General features: G+C 34.2%; 1 protein-coding gene across 1 annotated transcript in view; it reads right to left on the reverse strand.

The window, feature by feature from the left end:
- LOC111045153 (transcription initiation factor TFIID subunit 1) overlaps positions 1–18,184 on the reverse strand; it is a 182,180-nt gene that overhangs the window by 8,310 nt on the left and 155,686 nt on the right. Inside the window, 2 exon segments of the mRNA XM_022330471.2 lie at positions 1–145; positions 5,384–5,475. The exon segment at positions 1–145 is cut by the window's left edge and continues 48 nt beyond it. Of these exon segments, the coding sequence (XP_022186163.2) occupies positions 1–145; positions 5,384–5,475 (237 nt within the window).

Below are 18,184 nucleotides of genomic sequence, written 5' to 3' on the forward strand. Positions count from 1 at the left end.
CAAGAATGACTGACTTGTCCTGAGTAAAGTTTTCTCTCCACAGATAGTTGAGAATCTCTTCAGCGATTTTGAAAGATGGTCTGTTCACCACTGAATAAACCACCACACATGCGTGAGGCTCATAAGTTGATAAAGAGTTCTCAACCTGTTGGATGCATAATCAATGTTTTAGAAACTTTGTTTCCAATGTCTCAATCAATAATAGAAGAAAATGAACAATGAAGAAAATTGATCATACCTAAAGATACGTTAATTTACGGTAATTCATGTAAGGTAATTTAATAGTGACCATTATTTGTTCATAATTTGATGCATTTTTTCAATTCCTCACTTTCTTTCAAAAAATGTAAACTTGCTATAATGAAGATCGCATAGCTCTGATCAACTTGAGAATGAATGAAGCTTCATCAAATTTTCAATAGAATTCATTAGCAATAAGAAAAATACAAACAAACCATAGAACTAGATACAATTGAAATACATAGAGTGATAGTTTAAAATAGAAAATGAGCATATTATAAAGCAACGACCAAAATAAAGGCTTCAAGAATCAAGTTATACCGGTAAGATAGAAATTGGAATTTCTCAAACAAATTAGAATCCATGCTTCACTACTTGTTGAATTAAATTCAAATTGAAATTCAACTCGAATAACTAAAAATAGTATACTGAAGGATAATATAATTATAATGAATTTGGTTAGTTATTTAATCGAATAATAGTTTCTTGAAAAAGAAAATAGTGATTACTCTTGTTTAAAATTCAAGTTTAGAAAATAGTGGTTTATTGCTGTGCCTTGAAAAACGTACGGAACAAAGTTAGTTATGACTACTTGAGTTACTTGAGCGAGTAAGTAATGCATCTGTAAGTTAGTTGAAAGTATAGCAAGTTTTCGTTTTCCTTCATCCATCAATTCCTGCATTAGTATTTTTATAATAATTTATATTGTTTGACTATAAAATAAATTGGAATACTTAATACTATTGATATAAAACACAAGACAAAGCTGTACCGTATATATTTTTTATGCAAGATAATCTTTGTACACTTTTTTGACACCTTAGAAATCAAATCATGTTGTTAATAACTGTAGAAACTAATATTATTTGCCGCTTTTAAACATAGTACATTAGTACATATTCTGTACTATAAATTAAAGAAATTTTTGTTTCAGATATTTTTAGTGTAGTTTGTTTCTCTCATTTAATTTTTATTATCTCTTTTATTTTGCGCCCCCAAAAATTTGGCGCCCCGGCCCTGGGAAAATGCCCAGTCTGCCCATTTATAGCCTGGAGCCTGGTTCTACCAATATGGTGTTAAACTGATAGTTAACACCAACTATATTAAGGCCCAATTTCACCAAAGTTTCTGAAACCGCCGGTTTCGAAACTGTGGTTCCTGGCTGAACAGAAGTTTTGAATGCTGACGGATTTCACCAGCACAAACTGACCAAAGATTCCGAAACCGTCGTTTTGGGGTATTGTGAAGGCAGTGAACCCACTTGACGTCATTTTTATAACCTAAAAGCTTCGTTGTGCTCTCGTAGATTGTTGTTCTAACATTCAATACGAATAAGAATCTTCATTATTAAAGACATTGTTAACAATGCATTTACAAACGTCAATAATAGGTACTAGATAATACATAATAGTACTAGTCTGCAAATATTTGGTCTAGTCAATCACATAAAATTCTTGTATGCTATATAAAATTTAGGCTTTCAGTAGTTTTCAATTTTCTTCTGAAGAATGCAAGAGACAATGATTTGATTCCTAGTAGTAAAGAATTGTCAAGTATACACAAGTGATGATTTTAGTCAGAGAACTGACTTAAAGACAGATGTATACACAAGATTTTTTTGCAAAGTAGTGATCCTGAGCTTTTGAGCTCTGATATTATTCCTATTTCTGAATAGGTGATTGAATATCTATTGTAAGTGGACATAATATTAGAGTTTTTTCTAGGTTCAATGAGAGATTTCATTATTCACATGAATCATTAAGGAGTACAGAGCTATCATCTAGAAAATTTTGTACTCCTGTTTTGGATTTACAACTAACTTTGAGATTAAAATCATCAGCAAAAAGTAATCCTGCTTTATGAGTACGGTACCTTCTATGTTACAAATTATGTCATTAAAATATAGGCTATTAATAAGTATTGTTCCAAGTATGGAGCGTTGCTTTTTGTGTAGTTGAGAAGTTGATATTGTGGTAATTATTTATATTGAATGAAAAAGACTAAGAAATTGTCAAAAAACCACTGATTTATTGATAATTAGAAAGACCGGTTTCGGTTATTACACCATTGTCAATCTCTGATAAACTCTCTGTTTATGTGATCTGTTTATTCATGTGATTAGTCTTTTTCATTCAATATGGAGCGTTGAGTGACCCTATACCGATCCTTCCTGCCCTTAGAGAACTGACAATCTCTGTAAACAATCTGGTTGCGGTCTTTTAAATATGACATAACGAGATCGATTCATTCAGAATTGCAGCCATAATAAGAAAGTTTGCTACCAAGTATGTTATGCCAGTACCGTATCGTAAGACATACCAGCATATGACCTAAAGCTAACAGAAAGAACCTTATCCAAATAATCAACAACACTATTTACTAGTCTTGTAACTTCATTACATGGCCTGAAGCCAAATTGTTTTTCAGTAAACATACCAAAGCTTTCAAAATGACTTGATATCTGGTCTTGCATTAAGGCCTTGAATACTTTGGATATCACAGGTACAATAATTGATGGTCAGAAGTTTTTTTATCGCCTTTTTTATGTACAAGTAATACCTTAATGTTTTTCAATACACTTGGAAAAATGCCCTTGCAAACCAAACAGTCATACATATACGTATAAGTTGCCTTTTTCTTGTTTCTATAGTTTTTCCGGTGTTGTAAATTAGCTATAGGTATTATTTGTAATCGAAAATTTATTCGTTTTTATCTGTTAATTAGTTTTAATTGGGTCATTTATATATATTAGGTAGTTTAATAAGAAACTCATGGAGAAAACGTTGGGTGGGAAAACGATTGGGGAGCCTCTGCATATATATATGAACAGTTCTGATTGATCTAATAGAAAAACATTTTAATATTATTGAATGTAAGAAGACTTATTACTTTAAATAAATTATTGAAACTGTTGGATTGGTTAAAAATAGGAAGCGAATTCAACAATTTTAATAAACTACTGCCTAATGAATTAACTAACAAACTTATAACTAAATCCAACAATATCAAAATAATCAACTGACTATTGAACAACATTTGAAATATCAATACATGAGTGTGTGTGACCTAACATTCAGCTCTTTACGATTACAGTAGGCTACAGCTACACGAAAACGCGAAAGTAGTGCGATATAAAACTGTTTATAGGTTATAATCGCCCGTTTTCGAAGGCTAACCGACCAAACTTGGCCGGTAAGTTTGAACTGGAGTTTTCGGAGTCACGTGACCCTAAACGAGTGTGGTGAAATTCGATTCTGTCGTTTACGGCCAAACAGCAGATTTCATTTCGTTAAACTGTTGGTTTGGTGTTTGGTGAAATCGGACCTAAGTTGTTAAATTAAATAAATATTGAGTATAAAATATTATATAAATATATTAATTAAATTTTAATTTTATAAATAATTTTCCAAGTGAAAAACATCTTTGACTAGGCTAATTATGCTTTTCGTTAAGCTTTCAATGAGGAAAATGGATAATTAATTTTGAAAATTTAAAAATGTATCTTGTATTCAAGCATTGACTTTCCAAAATAAATCTTGTTACATCTATAATGGGCCCGTTCTGGGAACATGAAATGTGGTAAATTGCCCGGTTCACAATAATTTACCCGGTAAAAAGATCCGCGTTCTATGGGAACAGTTTTGACAGATTTTGTACCTGAAACTAGTTTCAGTAACAAATTCCTGCCCCACAGTCGAAGCCTGGTAAATTGTAACAGTACAAAATTGAAGAGCTCTTCAATTGAATTGTTGTAGTCTACTTGCTTCTCTGCGCATGCGCTGATAGCTTGTTTGTTTACCATAACATAGTCATAGAATACATAACCAAGAAAATGATGTTTGATAACCATTCGTTGAATGATTTTTTCTCTATAGAATATTTGAGAGTATAATGGAGTGAAAGAAGCTAGTAAACGATACATTTTGGTGTAAATCAACATCATAAGTGCGCGCCAAAAGTGCAGATTTTGAAATGGCGTTCCATGGGAACATTTTCACCAGTCACGTGATTGAACAATTTACCACTGGAACTAGAACAATTTACCATTTTTTCGTGTTCCCAGACCGTGCCCAATGACAATTATAATTCACAATGAGCCCGTTCTGGGAACATAGAGATTGGTAAATTGTCCGATTCACAATTTAGCAGCTAAAAAGTTTCACGTCCCATGGGAAGAATTTTGACAGATTCTGTACCAGAAACCAGTTCCAGTTTAAAGTTCCTGTCCCACAGTCTTGGCTTCGTGAATTGTGACAGTTCAAACTTTTAGAGCTCTCATTGGTCGATTGAATTGACGTCTGCTTGCTTCTCTGCGCATGTACTGATAGCTTGTTTGTTTACCATAGCATAGCCATAGAATACAAAACCAACAAAATGATGTTTGATAACTATTTGTAAAATGAATTTTTCTCTGTAGAAAGTTGGAGAGTAATGGAACGAAAGGAATACACACTTTTCTAGACTGTATGTTTGTAAAACAGCCTTTGTTCATTAACGCAGCTACACTAGTAAATGACACATTCTGGTGTAAATCAACATCATAAATGGGCGCCAAAAGCTTGAACCAACGATTTTGAAATGGGCTTCCATGGGAACATTTTGCACTAGTCACGTGATTGAAAAATTTACCTCTGAAATTGGAACAATTTACCACTTTCTTGTGTTCCCAGACCGTGCCCATTTTATCTTTATCATGGAAATAAGAGCGAAAACATGCAATAGGATTGTTTATTCTAATAATACAGAAAATGGAACAAAACTATGGAACATATTATATTACTAAATTGGAAATATTTGGTGCATGTGTTTTTATTTCATAATCAACGTATTTTAATTAGTGTTTGTGCAATTGTATAGTATGAATAGGTTGAGATTCCATACGGTAACATAATATTTTAAGTCAATATCTCAGAAATCACTTAACTTTGAAACAAACGGAACAAGATAATGTCATGCATGATTATTGATTATTTATTTTGTCAAAAGGTTAAGCTCAATATTTATGATAGTTTTTCTTAGTAAATTAACTGTGACCTATGGTTGAAGATAAACACCCAGATTGGATGGTATGAAAAGCATGCTTGTAGGAGGCTCTGCTCTGCATTATACATTAATGCAAAGTTGAACAATAGACCACACTCACCGACATCTCGGTAGCAGGATGATCGATGAAAACCATTTCGGACTCTTCTCCATCCAGCAATATAGAGACAGATTTTTCACCAAACTCGTCATCTACAGGAAAAGATCATTCTCACTCAACATGAGACATTGCGTACATATGAGACACTGCCATTGCATACATGAAACACTGCCATTGCATACATGAGACACTGCCATTGCATACATGTTATAATGTACTTTTCCTAATAGGCTACTCAATCACGAAAAACTAGTCATTTTGCACTAGCGCAATAATAAAATTATGATCTAGAAAGGCCTCTTTCACACGATAGGAGACGTGCAACTTGAACAGCAAAACGAACGTGCAAAAAACAGCTGATTCTTGCTTACGTACGGAAAACGCAAACAGTGCGCAAAAAACTTGTTTTGCACACGGTTCCTATGAGAGCATTGATTCCAATCCATTTCCAATCTTCTATATATAACAGCGAAATGGCACTCATTCATTCACTTACTCATTCATAATCAACAGAACAAAAAATCTATTGATTTAGAATACATTCCAAAGATACGCCAAAAATCTGTGTTTTTCGATCGTTTTCTGCGTTTTTTAAGCTTTTTCACTACCTTATTGGCAAAAAATGTTCATATTAGATACACAGGCTCAGCTGGAGTATAAAAATGGTTTTAAGAAAGGGTTTTAGAATAACGCCAAAGATTCGTCCAAAATAGGTGATTTTATTGCGTTCCCTAGCGTTTTTCTCACATTTTTCAAGAACTATTTGAAAGGCAATGTTCAAATTTGGTACACCGGCACAGCTGAAGCTTAGAAATGTTGTATTGCAGAGGTTTTGAAATAATGCCCAAGATCAGTGGTTTTGAAGCGTTTATAACTCGTGCGTTAAAGACCCTCATTATAAAACTGTTGTAAAAATTACTATTCCACAACCAGATAGCAAAACTGCTCATTTCTCAACTGAAATGTTTATATAGTTTGCAAAACATTTGATTCCAGCAGTTCATTCACATAAGTACAAAGTAAGTGACTTTGCTCATAGATTATCAATAAATATATCAATCTTTATTACTATTTGGTACTCTTTGATACTCGATTTACATAATTACCATCATTCTAAAAATCGAATCTCCTTCGTTTTTCAACCACAGTTGAATATGCACTACCACATTCCATTTCGTTTGGCAAAGATCAAAACACCTGTTGCACAAATAGCTAATTTGTTTTACGCCAGCAGTAATAATACGCAATTCATACTTGGATACAAAATGTCATGAACAGTACGGTAACGTAAATACGGAATTAGCTTAAGTCGATTATCATCCACAGCTCTGACGTTATGCACTAGGTAGGCTGGCTAGGCTCATATCTGTGCGTAAATACATTCTGCTTTCCTCTGTATAAAAATCTTTATCGTTCTGTTAATAGATCGTTAATATTTGCAATCATTGCGTATCTGCTGTGTGTCTTCAAGAGTTTATGGTATTGGAGACATTTCAATTTTCAATCAATTTGAAAAAATCATTATTGTTTCAAAGACAATATTGTGATCGCTTTCCTCTTCTTTTTTAAAAATTGGGTATCTCTCACATCAGTTTGACAGTTGTTTTGAATGACAATGTAGGAGAAAATGTATGACAACATGCATTAAGGGCTCAATAATAACCTGAGTTGAACGTATTTTAAAATACGTTAAGTCTCATCCACTCAGTAAATACTGGATGTGCCACCCCATCATCAAGCTTATCTAGATTTTTGATATTTGCAAGATGCTTTTTTTAGAGCATTTCACTCTTCAATTGCTATCTTTTCAGATGTTTCCAGAATGACACATGAACAATGGCCAAAAATAAACAGTAAACTGCAGGACAAGTAACTGATTACACACTAGTTGAAACTACTTATATTAACTGTTCGCCAATCTATGAGACATTTACAAAATTGGAAAATACATTAACCGATCCTAATAGACTTTTAAGTCATAGAACAATCAATAGATGGATGATCGTTCCTCCATGGCATTGTTCAGATTGTATTAAACCAGGTAGTATAGAAAAAAGGGTATCAAGTATAAAAGCTTACCTTCTATATTTTCTGATTGGACACTGTCTAGGAGACGTTTCTTACTAGAGGACAGTGAAACACATAAAGCTTCCATCAGTACTTCAGTTCCTTGTTCCTTCCCTCTCCCAATATTCTTGTACCTTTCACAGCTTCAAAAGTTCATGTTACTCCAAGTACCATACCAGAGACACTTATTGATGACTCCTCGACAACCGATAATGTATCGATTTAAAATTACTCTTCAAAAGATAAATCCAACATTACTTACTTACTTACTCCTCAGCTCTACAGGTCTTTAAAACCCTTGGCCTCCCTCACATAGCCTCTCCATCTGTCTCGATCCTCGGCCTGCCTCCTTCAGTTACGAACTCCAAGCGTCCTTAGATCGCGTTCCACATCATCGCGTTCCGTCCACCTATTTCTTAGTCGACCTTTTCTTCTTCTGTTATATATTTTCTCCTTCTTTATACATTTCACCACTCTTCCATCTCCCATTCGCAACATATGCCCCATCCATCTTATATTCTGCTAGCTTTTATCGACCACACAATGTCTTCATTGTTTAAGAACTCCTCTATTTCAAAATTTTTTCTTCCTCTCCAGAGACCATTCTCAAAAACAGGGCCCAAGATTCTTCTCACCACTTTTCTTTCAAAAACTCTCAGTCTTTGATATCTCCAGCAGTAAGCACCCATGTTTCCGATCCGTAACACACCACAGGCTTCACAGGCTTTGCTTTGTATAATTGCAATTTTGTAGCTCTTGACAGCATTCGAGATTTGAATATCTTGATACTAGCATAGTATGCCCCTGTTTCCCGCCATGATTCTGTTGTTAATCTCTGCTGAGACTTTTCCACTACTTGTCACAAGTGTTCCCAGATAGACAAACTCGTCTTTACCTGTTGAAATGTGTAAGGTCCAATCTTCATATCTCTCCTACCTACTGCTGGTGACACTATCAGGTATTTTGTCTTGGCCTCGTTTATCTCTAATACCATTGGTTCACTAAAAATCTAACATTAGAAGGTTTAAATAAATGCATGATTCATTTAAAATCTATAATATAAAAAAGGAGAGAATTATTGGTTCATACACGTACGGAATAGGAAACTCACGAATGACTCATCATCACGTCTGAACTACCCAACTGATTAAATTGAAATTTTGCATATAGATTCTTAATTTACCGAGTATGGTTATAGGCCTATTTTCAATTCTTCAAGGTTTCAGTAGGTCAAGTTTTTGGTAGGACCCTTGCGGAGCACGGGTTACCTGCTAGTGTGGAATAAAATTCTCGCAATGGACTGTCTGTGTTCGATAATGAGAAAGCACTGTGGAATCTGATTTATCCCATGTACAGTATCACAACGATACAAGTTTCAATGAAGCAAGAATATTGCTACAAAGGGTCTTTGATAGAATGCGGTGATGAATCCATGATAATGGCTTGACATTGAATTTTAAAAAACCAATTGTATGCATATGAGACCACCATTCCAAACCTCAAAGCCTAGTAATATTATTATGCATTCTTTGAATTGTTTACATGTAAATAATTTTGGATTGCTTTGTAATGAAAAGGTCAAACAAGTTACAATTCGAAAGTATTTTGGTGTTTTCATTGATGATTGTTTAAAGTGGGGTCCACATATTTGTAGTGTATGCCAGCGTCTTTGTTCATGTCTATTTGGCTTATACAAGTTACAGCGCTCTTTCCCAAAGAATACATTGTTAGTTATTTATAAAGCCATAGCCGAATCCGTGGTTAGATACGGTATCAATGTTTGGGTGATGCAAGTGGCTTTGGAATTGATAAATTTAAAAAATTACAAAATTCCTTACTGAAAATAAAATATTCAAAACAATATAGCTACCGTAACCTAAACCTAATTTGTTCAAAAAATATATCATTCTTCTTGTGAATGAACTTTTCAAGCGAGCGTTAGGGAATTCTTACTTTTAACTCATGGCCAAAGTCATTGTCCGTCGGTGTGTATGTTCGACAGTGAATTTTGAAATATTTTAGCAATCTGCTTCAAATTTTGTATACATATACTTCGACCCTTTTTACAGATCAAGTTCGTTGGATATGTGTTTGCCCAGTCAAGTTTAAAGACTTAAATTAAAATCCTACCCTCGTCGAGGGTTCAAAATCACGGTGTTTTAAGATGTGGACTCGGTAGAGCTTATAATTCAAGTTCTGGACTTATAAGTCCGTTACTTAGAAAGAGAAGCTATAAACTCCAGAGTCAAAAGTGATCTCTAAACACCAGAGTCAAAAGTGATCTCTAAACTCCAGAGTCAAAAGTGATCTCTAAACTCCAGTCTAGTTTGGACCAGACTGTCAACGCCCTGTCTAAAAAATTTTCAATCTTCTGACTTCAGAGTTTAGAGCCGGTTAGAGTTTATAACTTAGCTAAGTGTGCCGAGCTCGGAAACCGGCCTTAAATAAATGATTATTAATATAGACTCAATCTTATTTGAGTGTCTTCTTCCATTCTACGCTGAAAGGCTGAACTGAAAATCATCTCAGTAAGCTATAAAATCATTTCGAAAATCTCTCATTTTAAATTCTCAACAATGTTCTATACAACCTTTCGTATTTGGAGCACTTTGAAATTTTGAGTTTCACGTAGGCAAGAATGTGGTACACAAGACTTCATCAGGGGATCAAGGAGAAGTACAATATGTAGAAGTACTTTCATGTGAGCATTTCCAAATTTACCATTGAGATAACATACGGTAACATTCATTCATTCATCTATTTATTAATTGAATGAAGCAAAAAAATTCAATAAGCAGGAAAGAAAAAACAGACTATTGCCCAAAATTTCTTCTATTTGACAATCCTGTCGCAAATAGTCCAATATTTGATTCAAATAATTATGTATCCATACTGTAGTATGAAAGATTATACTGTAATTCAGGCTTATATTAGAAAATTTGTTCGATGATCCATTCATCCATTCTATAGCTCCTGATTATAGTTCCAACATATTCCATCCAGAGATTTCATCAACAGAAAATCACGGCTGCGCAATCTACGTTTAATAACAAGAATTATATATTCATTTAATTCACCGTACTGATGGAAAATACCTATAGGTTATCGGAGTTTGATAATGCACTTGTATCTTCCAGCTTATTCAACTACCGTCTGCAATAATGTTGGAAGCTTACGATCCCATCCAATGGAGAATACAAGAATCATATATAATGGGGCACTAGCTTGCGTTGGATCATAGATTGATGGGTTTTGAACATAATATTGAGATTTAGATGTGATTTTAGGCAGGTGAAGGAGCAAAAGATAAACATGGCCGCTCTTGTGAGTGATGGATTAGAATTTCACAGCCTAAGGTGTTACTGAAAGTTCAACTAAGATTAAAGATCTGATCGCAAATTAATCAAACAGATTAATATCTCATTATCTTTAGGGAGAATCATGTTTAATCCTCGAATTGAAAGCAGATTTGCTGCTCCCCTTCAAATAAGCGCGGCTTTAGATTCCAATTATTGTCTTGCTAGGTCGAGAGGGTAAATGAGAAGATTGGATAGGCCTATTGCATGAACAGGATTAGGAAAAATTCAAACAAACTTAAAAAGAAAAATGACAGAAGTTTTGGCATTGACTCTCAGAGATGGAGTAGGAATTTGATCATGCAGAATATTTCAAGTATAATTTCGTAATCACATGAGACCTATGCGCACATATGAAGTTTGAAGAGCTTTGATATGAAGTTTGATTGAATACGATTCACTTATATTTATTATTGTAATGGAGTATCAAAGTTAACAACAAATGAGAATATTGAAATGTTGAAATTTCATTGCTAGGTGAAATTGAATTGTATTTTGACAGATGGAAATTGGAAGTTCACTCAGCCAACTAATTTCCTGTCAATCCCAATTTTAAGATAGTTCTTGAGTCTACTCACAAATAATAATCAGCATTGAGATTGGAATTGTTAACAGCATTGGAAATGCAGGTGCTATTTTGGTGAAGGATTTACAAAGTGGAAAGGGGAAGTTAGAGGGTATAGGGCAGAATAGAATGACTTTTTATTTGTTGACGTGGCAAAGTTTGGACACTAATGTCCACTTCTCTTAACCACGTCGTTAGCAGAAAATACAAATACAATAAAAAATATACAGAGATGATGAAGAAAAAAATGTTATAAATATGAGAGTTCAATATCGGAAAATAAAAGTCTTAGAAAATAAATGTTTTTCAATCAACTCAATCAGTCCCAGCACTACTGAAAGAGAAGACAGAAAATATTCATACAAATTAATAGATAGGCTACTGAAGAAATGAATTATTAGATCAGTAAGAATTGGAATAAAGGTAAATTTTTTGATAAATTATGAATAGTGAATATATGGATATGAGGAAAAAACCTGTGTTGGCCAAGTAGCATTTCAAATAATATACGTGAGAAAGAGAATAAACAATAGTGGAGAAAAATGGGATAGCGAATAAGAAGATTCTAAATTAAAAAAGTTTTGAAAAGAAGAGGATAAGATGAGAATTTTTTGAGAATTAAAATCAATACAGAAAAAATTATTGCAATGCAATATTTTTTGCAGAATAACATGTTTCATATACAAGGAAAAACGATCTAGAAAGAGAAACAGATTAAGATGTAAAAGACAAGCACACACGCACACATTCAACATTCACACTCGTAAGCATCCTTCGAGGGTACTAATAACTTTAATAAAGATGAAGCCAGATACCAGATACAAGCCGATCATCAAGATACCAAGATCAAGCCTGGCCCACCCACTCAAAGAAGCCCATGGCTATTGGAATTGAATTAAAAAAGATCTGTCACGAATCAAACTCTTTTTTCATTACAAAATGAATAGTATCAGAAGATAAAATGTGCCTATTCCTCCAGCTTTTGAATTCTGTACGATGGGATGACTGTATGAGAGAAAAACCAGGTAATGGTGCATTCAACGCTTTTTTCCGTTCATTTTATAATAAATTCATAGAGGCTTTCCCAATCAGCGCAACCAAAAAAGATAAAAAATTGATGGGCTCTAATAGGAAGAGATGGATGACAAATGGAATCAGGAATAGTATTGCCAGGAAAAGAGAATTGCTTGCAATGGTGAAATAAAGTCAAGATGAAGGATTATTGGAATATTTTAAAAAGTACAAAACAGTTTTGAAGAAGGTTATCAATCTTGCAAAAAGGAAGGTGAACGATGAATTTTTTTATAAGTCTAAAAACATAAATAAAGCAACATGGAAGGTCGTCAAGGAAGAAATTTGAGGATGCTTAAAACAAAGCGCAATCCCAGATATAAATCTACCTGAAGAGGTTATAACTAATCCGAAAAAGAATGCCAGCTTGTTCAACAGATTTTTCATAACTTCATCCTCTTCAAACTTTAATTCACAATCTCTTGATAGATGTTCTGAGCTCTTGAATAAAGCGAAAAGATGTACATCTACATTAAATTTCAAAACTATTTCTGAGAAGAGTGTTGTGAATATCATAGCAAGATTGAACAGCTCCTCTGGTTGGGATGAAATTCCATCTTCAGTTATAAAAGCATCCAAACATCTGATATCAGGACCTCTAATTTATATTATAAATCTGGCATTGAAAGCTGGCGATTTCCCAAGTAAGCTAAAATATGCTATTGTGAAACCCCTATTCAAAAAAGGGAATCAGAAAGAACTAAATAATTATCGGCCAATGGCAATTTTGCCAGTTTTTTCCAAGATTTATGAAAGAGTTGTACATGAACAATTTTCAAAATATTTAGAAATAAATAACATCCTGTTCAAAAATCAACATGGGTTTCGCAAAGGTCATGCAACTAAGGATGCTGTTTTTAATGTTGTAAATGATGTGCTGGAGAGTTTGGATCAGAAAAAACATGCAATGGGGATCTTCTGCGATCTTTCCAGAGCTTTTGACATAGTTAATCATCACCTGTTATCTATTATGGCCTGGATATCTCAGCTTTAAATTTCTTTAAAAGTTATTTATTGAATAGGAAACAGAAAATGAAGTAACATGATAACAATGAGAAAAGCTATTTTTCAGAATGGAGAAATATACCCTGCGGTGTACCACAGGGGTCTATTGTTGGCTCTTTGTTATTTATAATTTATGTGAATGACCTTCCAGATAATATTACGTCCAATGTATTTCTTTTGCGGATGATACCATAAGTATTGTGACTGGAATGTGGGAAGAAGTTGTCCAGAGGACTGACGAGACTTTTAATCAAATGAACATCTGGTTTCAGACTAACGGTCTTTGTTTGAATATAAACAAAACCAAACTATTGGATTTCAAGTTGACTGAGACCAGTAAGTTAAGTGGCACAATCAGCCAAAAGATGGATGAGATTGTTTAGGATGAAGTCTGCTTTTTGGGAGTCAGAATCAGAAATTGTCTCAAGTGGAATGATCAAGTGGATCACATTCTGAACAAACTCTCAAGTATCTGCTTCTCAATGAAAGTGCTGATGAATGTAGTTGGAACAAAAACACTATTGAATGTCTTCCATGGTCATTTAATGTCGATAATTCAATATAGCATAATGTTCTGGGGGAGTGGAAAAAATAATCTCAATTCTGTCTTCAAAAAGCAAAAAAAAATTTCTCAGAATTGTCGACAACTTGAAGCCTTCTGAATCTTGTAAAAACTCTTCCAGAGGACTTAGAATTTAATAGTTCCTGCACTGTACGTCCTCGAAATTACAACTATGACGAAGAAAAACGAGAAGGTACTAAGAGAGAGTCATATCCATCATAGTTACAATACTAGAAACCAGATAGTTCATCTTCAGTACCCGCAACACAGAACAGTAAGCTTAGAGAAAGGGCCACATTATAGCGGATTAAGAGCTTATAACTCTCTCCCTATTGGAATAAAATGTATTGAGAGTCCAAAAAGGTTTAAGAATGCAATAAAAGCTAAATTGATCGATGCATCTTCGTACAGTTTAGAGGAAAGCTTCAACTGTTGGCGCGTGTATAGGTATTTTTTTGCTAGCATATATTTTCAACTCCTTTGTATGTTCTGATTTTCTTCTTTTTTTCTCTATTTTATGATTACTTTTTTTGAATACTGTACTCAATACTTTTTGACGTGTCATATACTACCAAGCTTTGCTTGATTATGTAGTGTTACATGACGAAAATTAAACTAAACTAAACTAAACCGCCACCCAACAACTGCGTGCAAGGGTATCAGAGATGGTAGCTGAGATTGTTGAAAATAATTCATAATAACTATCTGAAAATGTCCACGTTTCCTTCTGTCTTCTACCCTACCTTCGCCGCTCCACTATGTTCTGAAACATAGTACATTCATTACTTTTCGGGAACCTGACTAGGTGCCACCCCGACTACTTGACACCCCGTCAACTTGTCCACTTTTAAAAACTAGTTTTTAGGGGACATGTTGACGTGAGCCATCCCCGTCTACTTGTCTCCTCTCTAAGGAGGTGACAAACTAGTCGGGGGGATACTCTGACGTCAGGGTGCGAGGTGTCAAGTTGTCGTTTACGGTCATGACTAGTTGGCACCTTTGGTCCAGAAGGTGACAAGTGGTCGGGGGGACAACTTGACGGCAATGGTATATTTTTACGAGGGTACAAGTTTGGCCTATGGCCAAAATGACCAGGTGTCAGGTAGTCGGGGTGACACCTAAACGGCGACCCTTCAGCACACTCAGCTAATATCTGCGCTATCCTGTACCTTCACCTTCAGTTTATAGCCAAGTCGATAGAGGTTTTTTTCGGACCGAAAATTAAATAAAAGCTGAATAAATAAATAAATAGATTTCTCACCATCTCATGGTCTCTTACCATCAATGAATAAATTAATGTCTGTCTCTCACCATCGATAGAACCCTCCCAGAGGGTCATTCTCCCAAAAATCCCTAGAAATCCCCTTGGAGCTTTCCCACCTACCCCCCCCCCTAAAAGTACATCCTCAGTACTAAAGCAGTACTAACTGCTTTCTAAGTTGCATCTAAGTTACACCAGCATGGTGCTCGAAACAATCAATTTTGATTATTGTTTTGATATGCGCTAAATCTAGATTTTCACTTTTCAATACTCTAAAAAATATTTAAATTTTCTTGATTTAACCATGATGATGACAAAAATAAGGCTTTCGTTGTTGCTCACAGAATTTATTAATTTGAAGTGTGCATTCTTAATACGAGTCAGAAGTATCACAATTTGATAACTCTAGTTCTAGATATTGATGTTTTTAAGTGAAGCTCAATGATATATTATATATCCGACTCCTTCATCTTATCCTTAATTTATGAAAAATGAAGATTAAACATTTCTCTTCATAACTTTTTTATGTTTCTTCTTGTTCGATTACTTTTTATAATTTAAACACTTGATATAATGGGTTGAATATCATCAGATCGGGTGAACAAGGAAAATAAAAGGGTAGGCCTACTAGTGATACTATAATGATAACACTGCTCTCCTGATGAGTGGAAAATTTTCAAGCTGAAAGCAGATTAATTTGTTGCTTGTTTGGTTTAAATATTAACAAGTATTACCAATATTATCACATATAGTGAGAACAAATTATTCTGAAGCTTTCTATTATCACTGAACATGAATAGGCAATAACAAGCCAGAATTGTAGTCCCGTTCACAATCATTATTATCAGAGCTTTTAAATTAGATTCAACTATGGATGTTATCCTCATCTCGCAATTCCCAATTTATCCTTATCGAGATTTAGAATAAAGTTGTTAATGTCTATAATCACAAAAATGAATGTACAGTACCTATATAATAAATATAACAAATAACAGAATTTCTAGTAATAATGCATCTTTTTCTAATAGGTACGAATTTCAAGACTCTCAAAATGACTTTTTCTTAATCACAGGTAGAAATCCCAATGATCATAATAATATTGATTTAGTGAAAATTGTTTGTATTGTACATTGTTTGACGTAAGATAAGCTACATCCTTAAACATGATAATCCTAAATAAATTGATTATTTAGGATTATCATGTTTATGAATGAAAGCGAGACTTTGATAAGAAATTAGTCAAACTGAAATTATATATAACAATGCATATTTCTGATTAACTCAAATTAAGAAAGATAGTATAAAGCAACTGAATTTCAAAGTGACTATCCACTGTTCAAATTGCTCTGTAATTTCCTTTTACTTCCAAATGGATGACTCTTGGATTGTTTGACTCTTTCATGTAATAATTATTGTGAAAAAGCAATGGGATGTAAACATCATCCAAATGGAATTTAAATTTGAATTTTCAGATCACGAAATTCATAACAAACTAAATCTTGAGAGAATAGTGATAAATTGCAATCAGTGCAATAGTGCATGTAACATTGATACAAAGCGATACAAGAAAAACAACATCGATTAATTTAATACTGGACTTATCAAATTCATATTACCGTACCTTTGAAGCTTATAAAATGTGAAACCAACATTTTCAACTTTCTCTAATGGAGCAAAACATTGATAGAAAATTAAGAAGAGCCCATTATAACCACAGGATATTTGTACTAGAATTTACTTGAACTAGCTCACTTCAACCCTTAATGATCACAATGAACTAGACTGCTGTGAAAACTATAATATTGATAATCGGTTGGCAGGCCTGCAGTTTGCCTGGTTAGTTCTACTGCAAATAGCTCCTTAAAAATTTGAGTTTTATAAATTTACAAAGTCTATTTCTTCAGTTTCTTTATGCTAGAGATCGTTTTTAGTGTGTGACACATTCAAGCAAATGCACTCGTGTTAGTTTGAATGAACTTAATCTCACCAGTGTTCATTTTCGTAGCCTAACCTTCAATTTTATTCGTTTGAGTGTAGTGGATTCAATTTCTTTACTTTCAACTCACGACTTGATAGTGGTTATCTATCAAAAGACGATTGTTTTGACTTCTGACCTGACTGTCGTCTGCAAGTTGCCGGTCACCGCTCACCCTCAAAATTACTTTTACGCGGGAACCGAGTCAGCTGGGATAGCAGACAGCTGTATTTCCAATGTGACATCTGATGAGCTAGACACTGCACTGTCACTGAAACTGGACACTGCAATCTCGTGCAATGGGGAACTGCTAAATGAAAGAATGGAACTTTTGAATGAAAATTCAGAACTGACTAGACAATTAGAGTGCGAAAAAAGTAGACGCAAGGAAAATTTCGAAGTCTTTATTGAATGAAGAGAAAGCTGATGAGGAAATATTGGAGTTGAAAGCGTGCATCGAAGAACTACGAGCATCAAACATTCGTTTAAAGGAAGAATTAATTAATAAAAATGAAATAATTCGTATAATTGAAACTGAAAAAAATAATGTACTTATGAATGAAAGCATTGTTATCGACAAGGCAATCTCTCAGAATGATGGTTTTATTACGCCAAGACACTCAGCTAAGGCAAGACATAATGTTAATGAGGCAAGAGCTACTATAAAAGTGACGAATAGATTTGAGTCGCTCTCTGGGGATACGTTGTCTCCATCAAAAAATGATGAGCCTACTACTCACAAGCTACTAGTCAAAGCTCAAATTCACAGACCTAATAAGGAAAGTGAATCTAAGACTCTTTGCATGAAACGTAGTGATTCAACCTATAGTAAGAAGGAAAGGAGGATGACAATATTAGCAGACAGTCAAGGAAAAGAGGTGAGTAAATACCTCCATCATCTATATGACGACTTCGAAATTTTTGTCTACACCAAGCCCG

The sequence above is a fragment of the Nilaparvata lugens genome, chromosome X, assembly GCF_014356525.2.
Source record: "Nilaparvata lugens isolate BPH chromosome X, ASM1435652v1, whole genome shotgun sequence".
NCBI classification, from domain to species: Eukaryota; Metazoa; Arthropoda; class Insecta; order Hemiptera; family Delphacidae; genus Nilaparvata; species Nilaparvata lugens.